Source organism: Phasianus colchicus, chromosome 2 (assembly GCF_987193195.1).
Source record: "Phasianus colchicus chromosome 2, bPhaCol1.hap1.1, whole genome shotgun sequence".
Classification (NCBI taxonomy): domain Eukaryota; kingdom Metazoa; phylum Chordata; class Aves; order Galliformes; family Phasianidae; genus Phasianus; species Phasianus colchicus.
Genome location: NC_143437.1, coordinates 29,164,423 through 29,189,178, shown reverse-complemented (window position 1 = coordinate 29,189,178; position 24,756 = coordinate 29,164,423). Strand labels below are relative to the sequence as shown.

General features: G+C 38.6%; 1 protein-coding gene across 1 annotated transcript in view; it reads left to right on the top strand.

Moving 5' to 3' along the window:
- GLP1R (glucagon like peptide 1 receptor) overlaps nucleotides 1–24,442 on the top strand; it is a 79,472-nt gene extending 55,030 nt beyond the window's left edge. Inside the window, exons 7-13 of the mRNA XM_031594145.2 lie at nucleotides 740–899; nucleotides 8,238–8,298; nucleotides 12,064–12,133; nucleotides 12,583–12,671; nucleotides 16,256–16,394; nucleotides 17,247–17,288; nucleotides 21,857–24,442. Coding sequence (XP_031450005.1) covers nucleotides 740–899; nucleotides 8,238–8,298; nucleotides 12,064–12,133; nucleotides 12,583–12,671; nucleotides 16,256–16,394; nucleotides 17,247–17,288; nucleotides 21,857–22,024 — 729 coding nt within the window. The 3' untranslated portion in view covers nucleotides 22,025–24,442. The remainder of the gene's footprint in view (nucleotides 1–739; nucleotides 900–8,237; nucleotides 8,299–12,063; nucleotides 12,134–12,582; nucleotides 12,672–16,255; nucleotides 16,395–17,246; nucleotides 17,289–21,856) is intronic.
- Nucleotides 24,443–24,756: the final 314 nt, after the last annotated feature.

Here is a 24,756-nt window from a genome sequence, read left to right as displayed (position 1 = left end):
AATATCATAGGATAGTTAATTTCTTTGCATTGAGAATATGTTGGTTGTTAGAAAGTAAGATTGTAATGCTTACATTAAATGAAGGATTTGGGAATGTTCACAACGAATTGTCAGTCGTTCATTTCTTTAAAAAAAAAAAAAAAAAAAGATAGAAAAGAAAAGAAAGAAAAAGTAGTTTTTGTGTTTTCAGATACGGCTTATCCAATAGTGGTTTCATCAGATCTGATGGATACATTAATCTGCTGCCCACTCTATGTAATTTGTCAGCTGAGTGATTTTTTGCACTTAAATGTAATGCACTGAACAATACTGTGCTTCTATCAAAAATCTTTTGCTTTGGAAAATGGTAAATATTATGGTTTCTGCCATTTGCTCTTGAATAGTGAAATTCTCAGCTGCCAAATGGAATATTTGGAGAAGTGAAAAAATTCAGATTTACACGTGTTAGGGGCACTACTTTTCATTTTCATCTTTCTGTGCTGCTTTTCAAATTATAGTCCAGTGCTTACAAGGAAAATTCAATACAAATAATTTTGGTTTTTTGAAAGTAGGAATGTTGTGTACCTGCTGTGTGTAGCACATAGCACTGGTCTCTGTCCTTTCAGTACTCAAATGCAAGGTGTTGTTTTGAGAAGGAAATACAAGTAGGATAGAGAAAAACAGTCTTTCGTTTTAGTCTGTTTTTTTTTTTCTGTCACCACTGTTATATTCATTTGGGCTGTGCTTTCTTCCATCACAGGAATCCCTTAGCTGCCGTTTGGTGTTTGTGATGATGCAGTACTGTGTGGCTGCAAACTACTACTGGTTGCTGGTGGAAGGCATGTACCTGTACACGCTGCTGGTACTGTCTGTCTTTTCTGAGCAGAGAATTTTTCGGCTGTATCTCTGCATTGGCTGGGGTAAGTTGATCTTTCCTTACATCTACCTGTAGCTGCCCCGTTCAAGTCCTGCATTCTATTCTCTTTTTATACCTGATCCCTGATCTTGTTTGAGCTGGGCCAGTGTGGCTCCTGGAGGCTTTCAGCACAGAGGCTGTGGGTTCATAATGCAGGGGCTGGACATCACTACAGAAACTCCCCAGAGCAGTGACAAGCATGTGGTACTTTTCTAGCAAGACATCAACTTCCTAACACAAAAGATATGTGGCTGATTTCAGGTGAGCAAAGGGTGTTCTGAATTACCATACCCTGACAGTTTCTCATTACATTCATACTTTTGGTTTAAAATAATGGTGTATTTCACACCTAATCAGGAGTAAAGATAGAGACATGATTGCAGTGTGAGTGGAGGAATGCAACAGGGATGACAAATAAGGGGCTGCTAGCAGGTAGCATTCAGATTGGTTTTGTGGGCAGAGCAGGCCAAGTGACAAATGTCAGGTGAAAGATTGGTCAGGGTGCATATGCCAGGGATGTGTGTGTGCTTGAGCTTAAGTACTGTGATGAGTTAAAATCAATTACTTTAGTCAGAACTGCCTTCTATGAGAATTCTAAAACTTTGATTCTTTCACTCTCGAGTTAGCATGAATTCTATTACTATTCAGGACTGATCTTAATTCTTGAAGTATCTCTTTTGTGTCTTTATTGCCTTCTCTTCATTCCTCTTTTCCTCCCTCCCATCCTTGTGGAACTTGAGTGATTATTGGAAAGCTGAAAGTAAATCCAAGTAAATACTGCAAATGCTTTCACAGATACTACTTCTAACATTTAAATTGCTTTGACTGTCTTTCTCTTTCTATGGATTTACCAACTGTGAATATTCTAGTAAATTAATTCACTGATAAAATATGTATAAATGACTCAGTGTGAATTGCTCGACCAGTTTTACTGAACAGTAATATATGGAAAATAAAGGCTTTCTGGTATAAATAAATACAAGGAATAGCAATTTCATGGTGAGAGTTTTAGTTAAGAAGGTATTTGTCGTCTGTTATTGTTTTACGTAGACCATGCAGCAAAAGCATTTTATATAAGCATAGAATCATAGAATGAATCATAGAATCACAGAATGGCTTGGGTTGGAAGGGACCTTAAAGCCCACACAGTTCCAAATCCCTGTCGTGGGCAGGTCTGCCACCCACCAGCTCAGGCTGCCCAAGGCCCCATTCAACCTAGTCTCGAATGCCTCCAGGGTTGGGGGGACCACAGTTTCTCTGGGCAGTCTGTACAAGTGTCTCTGAGTAAATAATTTCCTCCTAACATCTAATCAAAATCTCCCCTCTTTTCATTTAAAAGCATCAACCCTTGTCCTATCACTGTGCTCCATCGTAAAGAGTTCCTCCCAGAGTTTTTGTAGGCCACTTTTATTAACATAGGTTGTAATCATTTTACCTTTGATTTTTTAATTTTTTATTATTAAGGAAGGTGGGGGGGAGCCATCTTTGAAGCACTGAAGTCATGAGAGGAAATGGAAAAAAATTAGGAAAAAAAAAGCAAAATTATATCTGCAAAAGCGGAGTGCAAAAACAGAAGACATTATTTTATTTTTGTGAAAATGAGTGGCAGTGCCAGAACTTGGCACTAAATATATAAGCTTCATCCAAACTTCCTAGAAAAGCTTCACCAGTGCCATTCAATCCTCATCTTTACAGTTTCTTGCTATTCCCCAGCCACGGCTGTTTGTGCAAACCTTGCCAATAATTCTCTGTCTTCAGATGCAGATATCTGCTACTGCAGTCCAATGAAGCCCTCAGTGCTCCCAGATCAGTTCTAGCAGGAAACAGTGTGGTCTTGAACAGCTTCTGAGAACAGATGAAGATGTTTTTAACTCATTTTCTTGCTTCAGTGGTGTTTCCAGTTTTTGGGTGCTCAAGTTCCTCACCAGATCCCTTTCTGTTATGAATGCTCAGTTTCATTTTGAGCTATATAATAGCCTCAGCATAATGCTTCAGGCTGTGCTTCAAAGAGCCAGAAGGTGAGGTTGCTCTTTGAGCTGAGAGCATCTCACTCTTTGAAATAGTTGATCAACTGTAAAAAAAAAAAAAAAAAAAAAAAAAAAAAAAAAAAAAAGCTGGATCAAAAAATACCTGATTGTGTCAGAGCTGATTTGATGCCCTGACCCTTTATCCTGTTAATGAAGAGTTTTACAGGATGATTTTTTAATGTCATTACTCATCTTTTGATGAATATTTGTGTTAAAATTTTGTGGGTGTATTGTACATAAACGTAGTGGGTGTTACTCATATCATGTCCTTATTTTTTCTAATGAGAACTGAACTTTTTGATCAGTTACAGACCATATGGTACTGTTTCTGCTTTGGTAGTCCCCAGTGTGATCGCATATGGTTGTGCTCGTACTCCTGTCTAATGCATGAATGGAATGGTATTCTCTTCAAGGGTTTTTTCCACTTGAGCATTTGCATGTACACTCAGCCATGGTATTTTCCTTGCTGTACTTCTTTCAGTGAACAATCAGTCTCAGAACAAGCAAGAAGCTAGAGCAAATCAATTCATTGGGTAAGCCCAAACAAAACCATAATGTAAGGAACCAGTAGGTAGAAATTTCCTAGTGTGTATTTCTCTCCAAGAGTTTCAGTTGTTACACTGAATAGTGCTATGCTTTGTCATTAACAGTGGAAAAAAATCTGTGTAGCTACGTAACTGAAAAAGTACTCTCATTTTACATCTAACATGAAGATTTTATCTCAATTCAAAATAAGGAAAGGGATGTGCAAGCTGGTCTTAATCAGGATGTCTGGGACACCAGCACATTTTTTGTCATGCTTGAGCCCAAGGAGAGAGTCACTGAGCCTTATCCTGACATCAAGTAAATGTGTCAGGGCAATATAAAATAGTCCTTGGAGAAGAGCAGTACTGCTGTAACACTGCTGTGTGCATCTTTCAGCAGCAACTGGAAACAGGACCTCCTTGCATTCAGAGCTGGGGAGGAGAGATGAATGGGAAAACAATGGAAACATCCCACAGTGACTGTGCATGACAGCCAGGCAGGAAGAAAGACAGGAGGAGGCAATTTTCAGCACTAAAAACGAAGACAAAAATGTTAATAAAAAAGCTAAACATTCTCTTAACTTCTGTGGCAATTTTACACCCAGCTGCGCATGCAGCAGGGAAACTGCTATAAAAAATAAATAACTCCGCTCCTTCCAACTCTTGGTAATCAAAACTTGCTCTAAGGATGAATACACTGAAGGAATGACGTTGTTAAAGGCAAGAAGCCTGGCTAGGGTGTCAAAATCTACATCCCAATTGCAAGGATGATCTGACTGGAGCAGAGCCAGTAAGATATCTTCCTTCTCAAATCCAGTATGAGCTCAATGTAGCAAGAGGATGCACTCATTACACTAACCATTTCTTATCTATTTTCAGTGAAAACTCTTTCAGACAAGGATATGAAAATTGATTTTGTATCCAGACTGAGCTTGATAAGAAAGAAAGAAACAAATCACTCTGGACTTTCTCTTATTTCTCTTTGCTCTCAGTCTTTTCCTTTTGACTTTTCCTTTTTTTTTTTTTTTTTTTTTTTTTTTAAACAGATAAAAACATTACATATTTTCTTTTCACTTCCATACTGGTACCCTTTCTTCATCTGGTTGTATTTATTTATCACTAATTTTAGTTCCTCATCACATATTTCTTGTAGTTGATGAAGTCAGACTGTCCTGAATAGTTTCTTTAGAGAAAGATGAGAAACTGGATTTCTTTTGACAGCAGCCGTGTTCCTCCAGTTTGCGTGCCTGATTATCTCAGAGGCCAAACTTCTGACCACATGGGAACCACTGATCTGAAACACTAGTTTATAAATAAATTCATCCTTCCTAAAATGCTGTATGCAGTATATGTCCTTTTTTATGGGTCCCAGCAGGATGGCAATACTTTGGACCTATGAAGGCAGATTTCCATCAAGAAGAATCTCTAATCACTACGTGAGGATGAGGAGAGTCTCTCTTGCTCCTCACACATCTTCCTCTTCTGAAATCACCTTCACAGAAAATGAGGTACAATGCAAACCTAGCAATGGCCTGCTAGAATGAGAACTTAATTGCACATCAAGGTATGGGAAGGAAAAATGCATGGAACATACCTGGTGACATCTTTTGTGGTGTTCAAAACTGTCTGAGCTTGTCCGTTCTGTTCCAAAATGTCACAGACCTGTTAAAGGGAGAGACTGATTTCAGCATGCAGTTACACACAGGATATAGAAGCTTTCATTAGCAGCTCTGCTAATGGTTCTCCTCTCTGCTCAGTTGGGACTGTGGAGCATTAGGAAAACATCATCCAAATGGTAAATCCTCAAATAGAACTTCTCACAACTTTCTTCTCTTACCTGCTCCATTCTATTATTGTACTGTCTAAAACTGTTGGGTTTTGGCCTGGATAATGTCTGACTGGTTTACCTACCTTTTTTGTTTTTCTTTTTTTCTGTAAGCTGTGTAGATACCTGAGCAGGTGCAGAATACTGTAAGCTAGCAGGAAAATAAGTACATCCAGATACTTATTTATGCAGTGGGGTATTGATTTGTCAGATCCATTACTTTCTCATCATCTATAATATGTGTAATTTTTGTAGACTATTATTCAGAAGCCCCGTACTCTGTCATCTAAGTTTATTTTTTTTAGCTGAGCTCTCAGTGTGCTTATTATATGGTATCTGTGACAGGTTTCATAATCACAATGCAGTATTCAGAGACTTTCAGTTAGTTAATCTGTAAGCATTAATGTGGCTGAGTCTGTTATGAAAATACTTTTGCAGTCTCTGGTATCTTCAGATGTGATTCAATACAGACAGAAGCAGATGCTACAGTTTCCTGAATTCAGATACCTTTTTTTTTCTCAGTTAACCTGGGGAAATTGCCCAAAGATCTCAGGGCTTTTTGTCTGAGAACAAGCACCAAGAACAAGCACCCTACAAATGAGGGAAGTTTCTTCTCAGATATCTGGTATTCTTTGAATAGCTGCATGAGAAAGAAGCACAAGACCAAAATTCAAATGTACTGAAAGTGCTGTGTGTTGTGAGCCCAGGATGAGAATACTATATTGATTCAGTTCATAAATAATATTTATCTCTAGATTTTATTCAAAGCGCTTTATAGAATTTGCTTCTAATGCTTGCTGAAGCCTGGCGAATTTCCCCTGAGCAAAGTAGCTAGAATGACATTTACTTTTCTGCCTGTTAACTGAGGTTAATTAGGTGTCAAGATTACAAAGTAATCTATGGAGAACCTCAGTAATCCTTGCAAGCTACAATTATTGTAGAGATGCTGTAAACTTTCTCGTTTGCTGTTTGAATATATTCTGTAGATTTGAGCTGGATTAGGGAAGGTTGTGGCAGTCTCCTGTTCAGATCTTGATTAGGACCTTGGGAAACTAGATGTAGTCCCATCTGCCAAAGTTGTTCTCCAGATAGTTTTCAGAGCCACCTTTTTCTTAGGACAAGTCTTCGTGAATTTGGTAAGATGACAGATGATATCCATGTAGAATTTGCATTGATATTCAAAGCTCATGAATATGAATTGTATTGCTAAGTATTGGTGTCTCATGCTAAAATATACCTTGCTAGAAAGGACCATATGTGACTGATGTTGTTGCAACACAAAGGCACTGCAGACCTGTGTCAGAAGTGACAGGGACAGAGGATGTTGTGCCACTATGCTACCTATTAACTTGTATAAAATTTACATAGCATGATACTGATGCAGTTCAGTAATACGAGCCCTTCTCCAGGCAGGCCCATTTAATATACAGTATTAATAAGAGTTTCTCACTTAATTCAAATGTCAAGTAAAGCAATTTATTTGGAGAGATTTCTGGTGTATCCAGAAGATGGAGGTATCCACAAATGATTACCATTATCACTCAGTGCATCTGTTCCCTCCACTGACACACAGCCTTTGTGCTCATAGTGTTTGTGCCTTAATCTGTGAATTTCATATTGAGGTGTCTTAATTCTCAGCAAAGTTAAGAAAGGAGTAATTCAAACTATAATTAGTTTCTATGAATCGAAGGCTCTTTTGTTTGGAAGTGATTTGCAATGAGTCTGTTCTTAATCTCCTATGCCAGTATCAAAGTAGGACTGATTTCTCAGTAACTTTGTTCCAAAAATACACTCTCAGTATAAGGTATGTATGTGGAATGTGATTCAACCACCTGCCTAGTATCTCTACTCAATTTATATATTTATTATTATTATAACTATTGGTTTTCTGTGATTTTTTTTCTTGCTGCTCTTCATTTTTTCTCTTTTCATTTCCCTTTGTTTACTGATGGAGAATAATTTATCATTTGAGCTATTTCTGCAGTATTTAGCTGTTATGATTGTAGAGAGGGAATACAGTGCAATGAAAGAGTAGGTTTTTACTGATATTGTATGCTCAGTGCAGATATTGCTTGAAGTTTTTCAGTCTGCAAGAGATCACTGATTTCCCTGTGGCTTCTGTTGTCAGAAACTGCACTTCTGCACTGTGCAATGCACAGTGCTGCACACAAAGTTCTAACATCTGTTACCATTCTCATTTTTAAGAATGTAATGCACTTTAAAATTTTGTTGAAAGACTTTGACATTGTAAAGCAAATTATAACTGCCGGCTTATTTGGCTTTTGTGTCTTCCCCTTGCACCCCAGATAAACTTGAACATATCTAACACATACACTGTAGGTAAGCATAGGACTAAGATTCTTCTCAAGAAGAGAAGCATCTGCTCAAATACCATAGCCCAGATTTGGGTCTTTTCTGGGGAGACCTGAGCACACTTGCTCCACAGATTGTGTGCATGCTTTCATTATCATCATGGTCCATAGAACTGAGTGTACTCCAGCCCCAAGGCCAATAGGTAGCCTGAGCTTGGTGTGCTACCTTAATGCAACACAACAGACCTGCAAACAGAAGTGTGGATGCAGAAGGTTTGGGTCAGAGAACTCTGCGTTCTTCCTCTCTAAATTGCATAGCGGCCAGCAGATATTCCAGAAATTTAGTTCCCTTGGCCTCTCCATGATAATTTTCGTGGAAAAGCTGGTATATGCCAAATATGGGGGTAATGGTCTGTTGTTCATTGTTCATGCCTGCTGGAAACTAGACAGAGGCGTAGGCAAAAGAAGTTATACACGCTAATTACTTGCAGGTTAGATTCCTCTTCCCACTATTGACAGCCAACTGCACTGTTCAGGAGATGTAACCCTCCTGGCAAAGAATTAAGTTGTACATCACTGTATGGGGGGGTTGTGTCCTCTCTGCTTTTCCCTGTCCTTTAATGTCAGTGTCAACCTTGTCTCCTCTCTTCCCAGGTGTACCAATGCTGTTTGTTATCCTCTGGGGAACTGTCAAGTACCTTTATGAAGATGAGGGGTTGGTTTAGTTCTGATTTTCTAGTTATCTCATTTGTGCTGCGTGTGTGCACTGGCAGGCCATTGTTTGCTTTCTGTTTGTAGTGTAGTGTAGTTTGCTTTGGCAATGTGCTGAAACCTCATAAAATTGCTTCTGTTTTGTCTGAAGGTCTTGCATGACATTTCAGGATGGACTGTATGTTTCTTTCTGATCCCAATTTTCTGCATGTCTGAATGAATCTATCCTTTTGCAGGTCAAGGAGAGGCATGTTTTGTTTTTCTGTAGTTCCAGTAACAGCAATAGAAGTCATCATACCCAACCAAGACCTCTCCTGACATAGTGCCTTTGGCAGTAGCCTTTACAGTTATGCCTCAGATGAAGGCAAAAATGTCCCACAGAATTTTGCCTGCAATTTGTAGTGGTTAGCTTATGCCTTGCAGCAGAGATGTGATTGCCTGCTCTTGTTTAAGCTTCCATTGTTTTGGTCTTCATAAAATGAAAATGCATTCTGTGTCTGATTGTGTTAGTCTTTCTGAAGTCAAGTGTACCACTATTAAAACTGTTGAAAAACACAAAATACATTTTGTCTGCTTTTCCCATAGTGACTGTTTGGGGGGAAAAAAAAAACAAAAAGGTCTTTTTAATGCTCTATGTACCAGATAGCATTATAGCTTAGTTAGTTTGTTTGTTGTTGACTTGTTTTTGTTTTTTAAGCAAGAGAGAGGAAAGTAGCTTTGTCTTCTTGGTGACAGTGACTGCCTGAAAATATTGAGTAGCTTTCTTTGTGATTATGTGTATAACTTCATGCCATTTCATTAGTTTTTTTCCTAGATGATCTATTTATTGGATCTTCTTATTTAGTATCCAAGCAACCCAGCCAACACTTTGTAGTCATTATGAGGTGTTTTTTTCAAGTACAGTCCTTGTTGGAGAGATGCTGTGGTGTGAAAATTCCATGTAGTCAGAGCTGCTCTCAGACTGTTTTCTGGTATTCATGAGTATTAAGATTAGGGTTTTTTTCAGTGTCTTTCGTAATACTGAAACAGCTCTGTCAAGTTGTCTCTTCTGGCTTAAGCAATACTAGGATTATTCTTTCCTTGCCAAGGTTGACTTGGTAATGTACCATAACAAGATCATGGCCATTCTGATATATTGCTAGTTTTGATGAAATTATCAAAATAGGTGTAGAGAGCATGTAGCATCTGAAAGGCAGTATTCCATGGCCGTATCTTGCCATCGATGTAGAAAATGTATTCAAAGTACTCACACTGAGCCTCCTACGTAATGTGATGTTCAGAGCTGATTTATACTTTCTATTATGGAAAACTGTCATTCGCTGCCTTCAGCGGACCCTAAAGGGGACAATTTTGCACCTTATTGAATTTTCTAAATCTTGTATAAATATTTGTAAAATACAACAGTAAATAACCACATGCAGCAGCCTCTCTGAAAGGCATGATTTCTGTGCCTTGGGCTGACATTTGTTGGAGCAGACAGGGATATTTTTCATGCTGTTTGTTGTAGCACTGTCACCATGGATGTACGGCAGGCTGTATATTTCATTTGTGACTCAACTACTTACCTGGTTATGAGGAATAACTGGAAGTAGATGTGGCCAGGGTTGGAAGTTCCAGGCAATCCTGCTGTTTGAATAAAGGATTAGAACCTGCAAGATCTACTTGTGCACTGGTTCCTTCTTTCCTTACAGGTGTGAACAGGTGTGAACTCCTTTATGAAATCAGTTGCTGTTTTAAAAAGTGAGGTATTTAAAAACACTTTGTATAGATTACAAATAAAAGTGAAGACAAGCTGCTTAATCATTACACTGTACCTAAAGAGCTGATAGAGCAGGGTGGTTGGAACTGGATGACCTTTAAGGTCCCTTCCAACCCAAGCCATTCTGTGATGATTCTGTGTTCTTTGTTTCTGCCTTCATTTAACTATGGGAGGAAGACAGCCAGTCTTCAGTATTTTTAAAAATGGAGCCATTAATCTGTATGTCTTTAAGGTAAAAGATCAGTGTTTTCATTCATAGACTTCTAGATTGTTAAGCAAAGGCAGAAACTTTCCAGTAGCATCTGTCTCACTGGATTAATTTCCCATTTACAGTTTTGATGCTATTATCTGCCGAGCATCTTTTAAGTGGTCCTGAAAAAACTGCAGGGGTAGATTCCAATCAGAATAGCTGCTAGCATATTTATCAGTATGAAAGTCCCAGAAAGCACAAATGGAGAAAAAATAATGTACAGATCTATCAATTTCATTTTCTGGACACTTTAATAGCTGTGGCACTTTAATTGGACTCTAATGGTGTTTTTATTGCACATATTTGTATAAATTTAAAAGTAGCTAAAACTGCTCTGTGCCACAGGAAGCAAATTAATACACACAGAAATGTAGCAGAGCTAATGTTAAACCATTTCTCTGTCTCTGTCATTATCAGGAAATTTTAAAATTGCCTCTGCTTCTACTGTAGCTAGTCAGAAAATTAGAACTCCACTCCCAGCCATGCCTGTTATCCTACCTGCCTTGAGGGGTTCAAATAAAATTAATTTAAAAAATGCATGAAGCCAGATTCCAGTCACCCATAGCAATTAAGAAGTTCTGTTACTGAGATTCCAGCTCAGGTACACTGCACACAATACATAAACCTTCTTTCTCAGTATCTAAAATACAATTTAATGCAATTGGATAATGCAGGCAGATCTGGCTGTATGTATTAAACTCAAGTTGAAAGAAAAATGAAATTCCTAGCCTTTTTGGGCCTCCATTACCACCAAGGGAATATGGAACTGCCACAGCGAAACTGCTTCACTTTCCTCTGTAGGATTTGTGTAGACACTGTGGCATGGACTCCTACTATGCACTACACAGTTTTCTATTTTCTCTCAAGTTGACTGTCCCATGACAAGGTTAGGTGCTTACTCTCTGCCAGTAGTGCCCTAGTTTCATAGGTGTATTAAGAAAACTTAGGGAAAAACTGAGCGCACACAAGTTTAGATGAAATCTGGAGAAGAAATTTGTTCTGTGAAACAACCTGTATTTTCTATAGTGCTGTTTCATAGTTTGTTTCACAGCCTGCGTGGCTCAGAAACCTGATGGGTTTACTGATGAAAGTTGCTGTTGAGTAATGCTCAACAATATGACAAGAGGCTAACGAAGCTGTTTCATGCAAATATTAAGTAAGCCGTTGCTGCTGCAGCCAGTGAAGTGGACATGAGCACTGCTGGGCCACCTGAGCCACTGTGCACGCACATGACCTGATGGGGCTGGCTGGCTGGGGACAGCGACAAAAGAACAAGATGTACAAAGAATTTTAAAAAAGAAAATGAGGCTTATGGGAAGAATAAAGTATTATAGTGCCTGCAGCATGTTACTTTCTGGGCAGAAAGTACACAAGAAGTGTAGGACAGGAACCACAGAAGAAATATTTGACTCAAATCGATACCTCTCCCCTTGCAGCCAGATGGCCTTGGTTTTAATGGAGCAAATCTCCAAAATTTATTGATGATAATTGACATCAAGTGTTGGAGGAGAGCTAGCCATTAGTGGACAGGAAAGGCAGACAAGTAGTATCCAGCTAAATTATGACAGCTGCAATTGTATAAAGCATTCAGTGTTTCTAAGAACCCAGCAAATGCATCTGTTTCCATGTCAGCATGATGGACTTTCCTGGTACCTAGTCCTCAATATTGTTTTCCATCTGCACTACTCTAAGAGAATGAGAAATGGGAGACTTTATTAATGTACTGAAACTTTTTTCTTGTCTTTTTGCCATCTGCCCAGCTGCTGGAGCAGGAACTATAACATGAATTACTGGTTGATCATCAGACTGCCCATTCTAATTGCCATTGGGGTGAGTATGGAGAGCACTCAGTACTACATCATGTACTACAAAGAGTGGTAGTGCATATGGCTATTGTGCATGTCCAAAGGCTAATAACCTTTGAGGGCACTGACATTTTCATTCAGAAATGAGATTCTGTGAAATCAAATTGGTTTCTGTTACTTGAATTTCTGACGAGCATGACGTTTATTTCATGCTGTCTTCTTGTTTATTGGCAGTGCATGATAACTAAATAGCATGCCACATCAATACAGCTAACTCCTCTGCTTGGGGAAGCTGCAGCAGGTAGCAGAGAGGATGTGTTTTAGAACATAGCAAGAAGTTGAATCCTGTGGTAAATTCTTCAGCTGCAGAATAGCAGGATGCCCAAGGACCTAGAAATGCATACACAACCCAACTTAATGCTTACGCATACATATTTCTTGATGACTGTATTAATTCTTCTTTAATCTTTCCAGGTAAATTTCTTGATCTTTATCAGAGTTATATGTATCATCATCTCCAAGCTACAAGCCAATTTGATGTGCAAAACTGACATAAAATGCAGGTATGTTGTTTGATGGTCTGACACTTATCACCTATCAAAATAGAAGCAGACAAAGAGATAGTGGAATTAACAAAGAAGTGGATTAACAAAGATGGTTAAAGATCACTGACCCTGAGTAAATGCATAGCTTGTGTTGCATAGTGCTGTGACTTCTTGGGCAGTCAGTCACCAGTGAAACCTCCTGGTGAAGCCAGGACAAGTGTTGCATCTGCGTAAGAGATAAAGAGAAGACTTGATCTCTGAGCTCATCAGTTTACACTCTTCCACAACACTGGAAGAATATTAAGTAAGCAGATATTTTTTTGCATACTTGCAGCATATGCAAATACTTACGTAATTTGGAAGAAAATGAGTGAGAGAAATAAAATCTATAACTTCAATGGAGATGGTGAGGGGTTATTTTGAGTACTGTTGCTTGTTCTTATTGCCAATTTTTATTAGGAAAAACTATCAATCTTGAATTTACTAGGCATATATATGATGTTTCAAGAGAGATACCCACTGAAATGTTCAATATTTATTTTGCAGTCATTGCCCTGTCTGTGTCTGTGTTATGCCTGTTATTTTATCACCTTGATAAGATTCGTAGTTGCATCATTTATGTCTACATCTTGAAGTACATTTCTGTATTACAGTCTGAAAAATAGTATAGGAGGAACAAGTCTGCTATAGGGTAAATTAATGAGTGTGGAGCTATGTGCTGTTCAGCTATGGTTATTTGACTTTGCTAGACTTCTATAGTAGACACAGCACGTATTTTTGTGTCATCTTATCAGAGTACAGAGTTGTCTTGATGTTACCTACCTTCAGAGCTTTGTGAAATTTTGGAAATCCTTATGCATGATTGAAGTTCAAAGCAGAGAAAAGGACTCCTAATGTGCTGCACGCTTAACTTTCATTCGTTCTGAATAAACATGACCTTTTCTTCCCAGGGTAAAATTTGCAGGGCGTAGTGGGAGGCAGGCATTTTCGCTACTTGGAGGCATTTGAAAGTCTGACTGTAAAATTATGCTATCAAGGAGAAAGCCCTTGCCCTTATGACTTCTGTATTTAGAAGGAAGGTTTGATATAGCTGAACCAGAAGTGCAAGTTCATTCAATTATTCATGTTGTATGTTCAAAAATCTGCTAGTAAACAGGGAGGCTTTATCAAGAAGGAATTTACCCAGCAGCAGAACCTTCTTTACTGATGAAGACTAAGATCTTGGTAGTCCTTCTTTTGGTTGGTAGGTATAGTCAAGTTGAAGAAGTCTTCTTTACCCAGAAGAGTTCAGTTCATTGGTAGGTCTCTGATGATAACAAGACCAGAGGACATAGATAGCTGTATGAGAATATTTTTACCCCTTCTTTTCTGCTCAGAGATACTGGAAAAGACTTGTGTGGATGGAAGATGGAACTGCCACTGTGAAATTTATTCTCTTAAACAAGACCAGTGTAGGTGCCCTAGAAAGTCACTAACTTAAATGTAGAGGAGAAGTCTTTTGCTTTCAAAGAAATTTTTCCATCTGCTCTCTTGTGTTGCCCAGATAGTGCTCATTGTTTAGCACAGCAACAAATCCCTTTTCTCTGTGTAAGGACTGGAGCTGTGAGGAAGCTTCCTTTTGCTTAGGTAGGGGATTTTCTTCAGGGAGATCTTAACTACCCAGGAAGCATTTTCATAGGACTTTTCATAGCTTTCTGTTTAAGATAAAGCTCTCTAAGTATCCCATCTAGGCTAATTAGCATTCATTAAACAAACTAGGAGATTGCTGTACACCTACTCAACTCTCTTTCTTTACCCAGGCCGTGCTGTAAGAGCTGATTCAGTCAGCCTCCTGCTTCTACCTCTGTCTCAGGGAGGTGGTGGTGAAGCAGAGCCTGCAAGTTCCCTCCCCTCCTCCAGTGCAGCAGCATGCCTACATCCACTAAAAATCTGCATGTCTGTTTGACTGTAAACTGTTTAATTTCAATGGCTCCTTAGATACAGTATCTCTCGTTCTTGCCTTCTTGCCTTCTGCACCAATGACATTGGCAGAGTAGTGGATGGGCTGACAGGAGCCCAGTGCTTAGTGTAGAACAACTCCATCCAGCAACATGGAATGGGCACTGACTGGATACGAAGCAACTTTATGGATGACCCAAGAATGCTGGAGGACAGCAGGCTGAAACATAATTCAGCAGTGTGCCCTTGTGGCATTGTAGGCTGACTGTGGTACATTAGTAAGAGTGTAGCCAGATCAAGGGAAGTGACAGACCCATTCCATTCAGCAGCTATGAAACTACTTCTGGTGTCCAGTTCAAGAAAGTCATTGTGTTCTGACCTCCTGTAATCCATGGATCTCACCTCAGTTTTTCCACCAGTGTAAGTGAGGAGATGGAGTAAGTGATGTAGACAGAGTTGCTGAGAACTAGGTTTATTCAGCCTGGAGAACAGAAGGCTAAGCAAGGATTCTATTGCAGTCTTCAGCTACCTAACAGTGATTATAGAGAAAATGGAGCTGGACTTCTTACAGAGGTACATGGTGAAAGGACAAGGGGCACAAGTTATTGCAAGAGCTGTATGTCAGAGGTGGGGGAAAAAAAAGAACAAAAAAGAGTTGTCTGATGTGGGAAAAGGGGCCTATCGGGGCTGTGCAAAATCTGACACGAAGATATTTAAAACTTGGTGGGACGCAGACGTGAGCAAACCTGCTGAATCAAGCAAGGGACTTCCAGAGATTCCTTTCAACTTGAATGTGACTCAGAATATCAGCTGAAAGCCATAGAGTGCACAAGATATTCTAAGTACTGTCAGCCTGCCAGTCAAGTGATTCTATACCCACCAAAGTGTCCCATGGCAGACTGTCAGGAGACACTGGTAGTGTTGACTGGTTCTGTAGCCCAGGATAGTACTGTAAGCTCCTCTGTGAGGTTCAGGCACCTTCCATTATCCTGTTAAGTGGCTAAGGACTATTCTTGTGAATGGCTCCCTGTAGTTGTAACCCTGAGCACTGCTTTCTCTCCCACGGGCAAAAAATGCTTTATTTCATATTGGTGTCTTCTTTTTTTTTCTTTTTTTTTTTTTGCTAGTTGTGTCTTTGAACTTGCCATTTAAATCACAGAGTCATCAGTCACTTTAAGACAGTTTAACTGCTTTTATGAAGTCTTATACAGTACAGTGTTTTGAAGATTTAACACACCATGGAGATGGGAAGAAACAAGTAATCCTTCACATGCCAATGTATATTTTTAAAAGATTCTAGTCCCTGGTAGACTGTTTATTTCAGGTTATTAACAAGGTAACAAGGTAAGTTTTGATTGTATTTCCCATTTACAAATGGGGAAAGGTGTACACAGGGAAACATCTTGGGGTACAAGAAAGCATGTGACCTGCTCCTAAATTTGAAAGGCCTTCTAGGCAAAATACAGCCAGGAGCTGAATAGATAGCATTGCTGACAGCAGGGGTGATGTGGAGTAGCACTTAAAACATGTTGAAACATACCATGGTTACTTTTGCGGCTACTTTTCCTTTATTTATTTTTTATTTATTTATTCTTTTTTGGTTCACAGAAGCAGAACAAGGAGCTATTCAGTGGCATTGTTTCTTTCTTTCTTTGTGATCTTAGGCTGGCCAAGTCTACCTTGACATTGATCCCTCTGCTGGGAACCCATGAAGTCATCTTTGCCTTTATTACTGATGAACACGCCAGAGGGATGCTGCGCTTTGTGAAGCTTTTTACTGAGCTCTCCTTTGCTTCTTTCCAGGTAGCATTCATTCTGGGCACGTTGGATATTTTCTAATTGCTGTTTGGTGTCCTGCTCACACTCTCATTCTTGTTCATTGTATTTCTCAATTTAGCAGTGGATATTGCATGTTTATGACAGTGATATGATAAGTCATTTTTAATAGTTAGTTTAGATGTTAATGTCACTCTATTTTCAATAAGTCTTACATTTCTCACAGTAAGCTGGCATTCCCATCCATGTATTAAGTTCTACTCCCTATGGGGTGCCTCAAGACAATAATGAAATTGTCTGTGATTTCCTGTAATTGTATAATGGTGTTGCTGAAAGCAAATTTTGTGCCTTCTCTTTCGTTTTTGATACTCTTGAAAATCTATGCTGTGAGAAGTAGTTGTCTACGGCTGAAACTGCATGTGAGGCAAATGTAGATTTACTGTGATTTTTATTTATCTGTTGCCTTAGGTAAAGCCATTTTTAAAATAATCTCCTTGTCTAAGGGAATCATTATTCTTCCAGTTTACCTGCTCGCCCACTCATTCCCTGTTTATCAAGCACAGAGCTGTATTTAAGCTCATTGTGAATTGTTTATATTAAGTGCTTATGGCCAGAAGCCAGGTAAGGAAAAAGCAGAGGGAAAGAGGTGTTAGGAAAAAATGACAGAGGTTGAAGAACACAATAGCTTATTTTTCCTAAGATCGTGTGCTCTGAGCCATAGTTTGATCAAACTTTTCTGCCATCAGGGCTGTCAGAGACCACCCTTTGTCTCCATCATTCATTCTTGTTTTTCTCTCACCATGGAAGATGCCAGCATGGAGCTCTGTCCTCTGCTCTGCTCTTTCTTCTCACTCCTCTTCTGTTTTTTGTTGATTTCAGGGGCTGATGGTTGCAATTCTCTATTGCTTCATCAATAATGAGGTAAGAGAGACACTACAAATTGTTCCAGCTTGCAGTATAAGCAGCCACTGTAGAAAAAGGAAATTGAAAGTGATTTTGAATTGCTAAATGGTCTTGAACTGCTGAAAGTCCTACTGAGGACTTTTTTTTTTTTTTTTTTAAATCTACTTTTTCTACAGACTATCCTCTTTACAGCCACACAGGATAACTTTTCAGACAATTCTTGTTGGAAGGAATCCAGGCAGTATACTTCAAGAGTATTATTTGTAGGCATGAAATCTTGTAAGTTTTCTTGCTTACAACTGTACAGTTTTCAGTGATTGAACTTTCCTTTTATTGAGACAGTTGCTCCTCTTAATCTATCCCACAGTGTTTCTAATGTGCTTGCTTTGATTAATATTGAAGTAGAGCCCTTTTTATTCTACAACTTCCAGCAGCTCATTGATGAGATTGTAGAGTATTCGTGACTAATGTCTTGTATGGTTTAGTTCAACCTCATTTCCATGCATCCCTGCTACTGAAAATATCATCACTTTCTCATTAAAATATAGCACTGAACTTCAGGGATTAGCTAGTTCACCCAAAAGCTCTGACCTCAGAACTTTGAGATAATTTGAATACAAGTACCATCTTCTAGGGCATCTGCTGAACTCCAGACCTGTTAGAGGAGAGTATTGTTCTGTTTCTGTACTGCATAAACCTTTTGTGTTATCTTCTAAATGGTCATTATTATTTATTCATTCAGCAGTCAGGCTTGCAAGGGAAGCAAAAACACTACTGATTTGGCAGCACATTATTAAGTATAATGCAAGTCAATGTGTTTTGCATTAGCACTAACTCTACTTTTAAATATAACACAGTGATCCAAGATCAGCTGTTGAGAGATAGACCTCATCAAGGAATTGAAACCAATGGAAAAAATGTTCTAATTATGTCATTATGGCTAAGCTGGAGTTAACAAAAAAGCAGCAGGCATGCTGAATTACGCCCTGCAGGAGACTGTTCACTTTTGTAGCTGTTGGTAAGATTATATTTAAGTGAATGTGTTAATTGCACCACTTATGAAAGCTAGAGGTGGGTAGCAGCAGGCTTTGCTCAAGCATGAATTGGAAAATACTTATTTAAAATCCTTTGTACACTTTTACAGGTGTAAATCCTGAAATTAAGAACCATCTGCTGCTGTATCATTTATTCTGATTCACTTTGGCCTCTGCTCATACATCCCCTGTGCAGCTGCAGCCAGGCCCCCAGTGCATAATGTCCAATAGTTTCCTCCATGCGATACAAGAACAAAGTCACATTCATCACAAACTCTGAAAAAAGAGTTGCTTCTTTTGACAGAATGTTCTGTGACATCTCATGTTGTTACAGCTCTTTTGCTTTTGTATTGTAATTCCCAGTGTCTAATCCTAATGTATTCAGTTTCATAGAAATCTGACAATCTAGATTGAATTATTTAACTTGTTCCAATGCTTATTAAAAGAAGGGAAAAAAATTTTGTCAAGCTCATTCACCAATGTACTTACTTAAAATAAATCCATATCTTAGTTTTTAAACTGTTTTTCATCTGACACTGTTCCTGAAGCCTATACTTGTATGCAGTATGGTCTGTATTTTTTGTCTGTGACTCAGTGACTTCTTTTCTTTTACCTTAACCATACTTCTCAGTGTTTTTTGCAAGTGTTGGAGCCAGATCAAGGACAGAAATAAAGATAGAAGTTATTATTTCCTTTTGTAGAATTTACTTATAGAAGAACATTAAAATATGTTAGTATTTCACCTGAAATAATTCCTCTAGTATTGCTCTGAAGCAAATTACAGGGTCTCATCAGATTGGTGTAATCACCAATTTTCTTTAAAGACTGGGATGGGTTTAATGTGATCCATTTTTTCTGCAGTGTAGCCTTCTGTAAGAAATATTCTAACCAGAGAGATGCTACCTTTTTCCATCAGAATTAGTTTAAGCTAATTCAGGCTGCTTTCTGTATAGTTTTCCTTCTCTTTTTTTGCCTCCTTCCTATCTCTGTGGAAATACATTTTGCCCTCTTTCACCTTAAAAGAATCCGTCCTAACTCCAGGATTCCTTGCCTTTTTTTTTTTTTTCATTACTGCTCAACCTTCATTTTCTCTTTTTACTCTGTATTCTCTATAAAGACTGTTTCTTGAACTGCTCCACCAGCTCCATTCTATGTCATTTCAGATCTACTTTCCTATCACTGTGATTGAATGACATAGTTTTTGCCAAAGTTTAACTTCTCTGTAATCAGATTTCAGACTAATTGCCACATTCTCAATACCCTTGCCTGCAACCTGCATTAGGCTCTATCAGCTGTTCTCTGTGAGATACCTTCTCCATTTTTAACATCCATGACCATCTTTTTTAGGTTCTGCATACTTCTTACCTCTGTCTATGAAAATTTTCTTCTTCCCCTTTTTCATGGGAACTTTTTTCTTGGCTCTCTTCTCCCTATACAGCCTATTTATGAGGAATCTCATCCATGAATGGATGCTGCTAGGCTAATTATTTTGCTGAAAGTTCTGTACATCAGCTTCTGTGCTCAAGATCTGCAAAATAAATCTTGAACTATAACTTCAGTCATGTCTTCATAGCCATCTAGGCAAAAAAAAATTAATTCACCATTGAAAGCAGAGTTGCTCTTTACCCTTTTCCTTAACCTTTGGAGTGAAAACTAATATTCTGTCATCCAGATTTATTCCTAAAGCATCATTTCTGTTATGGTCTTTTGTTCAGATCTTCCCAATCACTTCATCTCAATCTTGCAGGCTATTTGTGTCATAGCTCTAGGATACTGCCTGTCACGTCCAGCCAGACGGAAAACATTTCATCCCTCTGCCTGATTCTAAATACCTGCTTCTATTGCTCATTGACTTATTCTGTCAATAAATACATTCATGTACTCTTTCAGGATCTTCCTGTCAGTATCTAAAATTGCTTATTCCCAATGCTACCTAACAAAACAGCATTTCTCCATTCCCACAAAAGTTACCAATTATAGGAATGATAGTATGATCCGTTCTTATTCTGCAGACAGTGTGGTGCTTGTATTTCAGTTTCATTTTCTGTCTTTATCAAGTTATTCTTCCTCATTCTTATATGGCAAAGTATCTCAGAATGCTGTCTTTTTTCTTGTGCCCTTGTGTGGCTTTTGACACAACAGCCACCCAGAATCATAGTAAAATATACTATTTTATCTTAGCACCTTTCCTTGTTCCCTATTTGATTGTGATACCAGAGGGACAGATTCCACAGACAGTAACACAGAAATGCAGTTGGCTCTCATGTGCTTGTGCCAGGACGGTACTCAGTACAAGGGCTGTAGCTCTGAGTTGGCAAGCAGTGCTAGAGGTAACTAGTAAAGGAAAACAATTGGCTGTGCATACTTTGCTCCTTTTTTAGGGTTTTTTTCTCAGGTTTGGTATTTGAAAATAAACGAGTAGAGAAGAAAGACAAAAAGTAGCTGGTTCCCTAGAAAGTTTCCTTCAGAGAATGAAGATTTCAGCAGCTTGGACAGGATAACGAACCTGTGCTGGAACTACCATTTGTCTATTTAGTTTCTTGGTGTTCACTACCAGACCCTAAGAGGAAATAAAAAGGAACTCTCGAGAGAAGGCTCACTTGAATAACCTACCATAGCGCACTTACTTCCAGGCAGAAGTACACACCCCAATGAGTTCATCACTGTAGTTGCTCTCCTGCCTTTTTCTAAATAGAGTAAAAAAGCTTCAATTTTATGTCCTCTTCCTTATGCATTAAAAGCTAATGGGACTTCTTACTTCAGTCAAGTGGCAAGAACTTTGCCCATGGAACAGGTAGACTCAAAATTCTGTTCTTGCTGGAGAATAAAAACCCCAAACCATGACACAGTTTCAAAACCCTTGATAAACTCCCAAATGGATACAGTAGTTACACAGTTTAACCCAGAACCAGTGACTGGATATAAGCCTTGTATAATTACTACAACTTTTTAAAAAATATCTGCAAAGAGATACTTTATACTTTCTTTCTCCCTTTTAGAAAACAATTAGTCTTTAATATGCTAGTTTGTTGATGTATCAATTCTGAATAAATATCTTTTGTGTGGAACTAGGAAAGTAAATATTCCACAAACAAAAATCAGCCAAAGAATAATACTGATTAAATGAAATCAGAAGCAGAACTTTAAGAATGCCTGTGGTGACAGTACTGAACAGGAAGTCGATCTTTTTGCTCATTTAATAGTTGATAAGTAAAATCAACTTAATAGTAGTGGGGCATGGAGTACATGCTGTATTGCAAATGAATACTATTTAGAAAAAAATACTGAAAAAATCCTGTTGCGTGTAGCATAAAGAGCTTTATTTATACAAGTGAAAGTGCAAACCATCATTATTTTAAATATGAAATACCCTATGATAGACTAATGAGGTAATTAGATAATCTGAAGCAGTAATAATGGAGGTTTAGAGCATTGTCATCTTTCCTCAGTAGAATAGTATGTTTATTAACTTGCCCTTTTCTAACAGAATCATTTAAAGATCTGATTGCTTCTATATTCATTCCTTTTGTTTTCTTGTTTTGCTTCTGTTAGGTTCAGATGGAGTTTCGGAAAAGTTGGGAGCGCTGGAGATTGGAACATTTGTATGTCCAGAGAGACAGCAGCATGAAACCTCTGAAGTGTCCAGCCAACAGCATCAGTAGTGGAGGCACGGTAGGCAGTAGTGTTTACGCTGCCACTTGCCAGGCTACATTCAGCTAAGATTTCTGCAGGTGAACCAGATTGAGAACAATGAACTGTATAATGTACCTGAAAACCCTTAAATACCCAAGCAAGTGGCTTAAACGTGTCATCTCCAGCAAGAAACTTGAGTATATGCTGCTCATTGCCTGCAGGCTGTTGGACAAAGGTTTCTAGGGAGAGAAATCTGCTAATGTAATCAACACATCAGAGCAAAAATTGATCATGTCTAAAGTAAGTTAAAAGTTTCTTCCTATTTGCACACAAGGCCTCCAGGTGTCCAAAACTTAGCATAGCATTGATCCAGTCTGAAACCACAGGGTCAATGGCTTATTATTGTTGAGTGGGTGAGCTGAGTGATCGACTGATTAAATTACAAGGAAACAGAATATGATTACTGACAACAAACACATGTTGACTTTTATGAGGATAGGGTAAGGTGCTATCACATTTTAGAAAAAACTTGGTGGGAAGCAGCATGGGCTTTAAGTAAGAACCAGCTTTGGAAAAAGTTTCCCAGATCTGAAGTTCAGAATATATTTACCTGTTTACCAGAAAGGTGAAGAACAGCATCTTGAAAGTCTGTAACTGCAGCAAGTAGCATGGTATATATTCCTGAATGTTCTTTTTAGAGTTTGCTTGAAAGAAACAAACCAAAATTACTATCTATTAGGGGATCTATTCTGATATTAATAGATGTGTGTCATCTCTACTGACAACAATGGGAATTACCAGCAAATGCAGAGCCCTTCCGCTTTTATATGGTACTCCGCCTCTCCATAGGTATGAATAGGTATGAATAGGTATGAACACAGACAGGATAATGACTTTTGCTTCAAAACATTTTCCTTCAAAGCTGTACTCTACTTTCTGTGGGTGCAAACACAAAGAAGTCAACCTGCAGTTACAATTGGTCTTACCAGACTTCACTGACTTGGAAGTGATTCGGTATTTACAGTGTGGGCTCACTTTTATCTCTTCTCTAGCCTTGTACGTTTTCTCCAGGCACCTGAGATACCCGCAAGGTTCTACTCGGGGTAGTGGAAGGCTGAATTGTCAGCACGGCGGACAGCTCCCGGCTGTGCCCAGGGCCTTGGGCTGTCCACATGCTCCAGGGCCTGCCTTCAGCTGGGTTCAAAAAATACCCCACATCACTGCATCCTCAACTCAACGGGCTTTTGTTTGTTTAAAACTACAATGGCTCTTGTAGAGAATGCATCTACGCTGCTAATTATGTTACCCTTGCTGATGTTTACAAGAGTTGCTGGGGAAAACATGAGGCACTTTTATAAGCAGATCTTGGCCCATTGCCTCACTTAATAACAAGTGTTATATAGATACTCAGCTTAGATATACACCCCCACTTTACAGCTGAGAGATGCTGGAGACTAGGTCTGAGAACATTCCTGCCCATAGCCTTCTTGTAATAAGAGTGGCTTCCATAGCCTAACAGGTATACTGCTCAGCAGAGATATTTTCAAGTCCCTCTTTGCACTTAAATCCACATCTCTTGTTGCCAAGAAAGGGGACTGGATATAATTCAGCATCTTTCCTGCCTGAAGCTAGATTGCTTTGCATGGAATAATTTAATCATTGTATTAGAATTCAAATTGCCAACAAGTTGGATTAATTTTGTAATCAGCAGATTAGAATTAAATTAGAGAAGATAGGTTACCTTCTTCTGCTATAATGCTTATAATTGAGCTCCAGGGAAAAGTCAAGACACATTTGTAGAAATCCACCACAGTTCTCAGGCTGGCTTGCATATGCCTAGCACACTGGCTTATATACAGGCCATTCCCAGGCTGTGCCTTTATAACTTTGGTTGCAGAGCTGACCTTGGAATGAAGCACCTCAGGCTCTTCTGTAAATTTAATACCTAGTTTCTACATTGCATCACCCTCAATACAATATCTGACTACTACATATGTACATTAGTCACTGTTCTGAAATATAATTAATTAGCTTCCTGTATGCAGAGTATGCATCATTTTTCCACTTAGCATCTACATTTGATTGCTTTGTATAGGAAAAGCAGCAACATGAGAATCACTAGTAGGTGAAAAGGTACCAGCTACAGGTGAAATCTTAATCTATATGATAATACACACTGGAGGGAATAATTTCATTCGTTAATATTCAAGATGGGTGCTAATTTTCTAGGGCCCTGCTTGATTGTGTGCAAACCCAGAAAAAAAGTTTCTGCCACTTGTGCAGCTGTTAGCAAAATTTGTTCTGCTGTGGCAATAGGAAGCTATAGATATGCGTTACACACTATTATGCTGGAAAAAATACACACAGTGAACGAGGATAGACATTTGTGTGTGCTAAGAAAGCTGTATTTAGTTTCTGTCACAAAGTTTCCTTCTACAGTTTGACATGCTTTTGAACTCTTTTTGGTCTTTTCAGTCACTTAAGAACTGAGGGCTTTGGGCCCATAGGAATATCTGCAGCACCAGTTGTCAAATTTAGCTTTTTAAGTTCTGGCTTGTTAGAATATAAGTGAAGAAAAAAAAAACAAAAGAGTGATGATCTCAGACAAACAGCTTTGGTGTGTTTTTCTTCCTCTTCAATTAAGCTCTCACTTCTTTATCTCCCTTAAGAACTGGTAAAACTAAGTGAAGGGAATTGCCATCAAAGCAGAACTACAGTAGTACCATACTTTGAGAAAGGCCTAAAAAATGATTTCTGTATAATACTTCCTATCTACTTCATATCTACTTCAGTAAAATCTTTTACAAGCCCATGTTGTT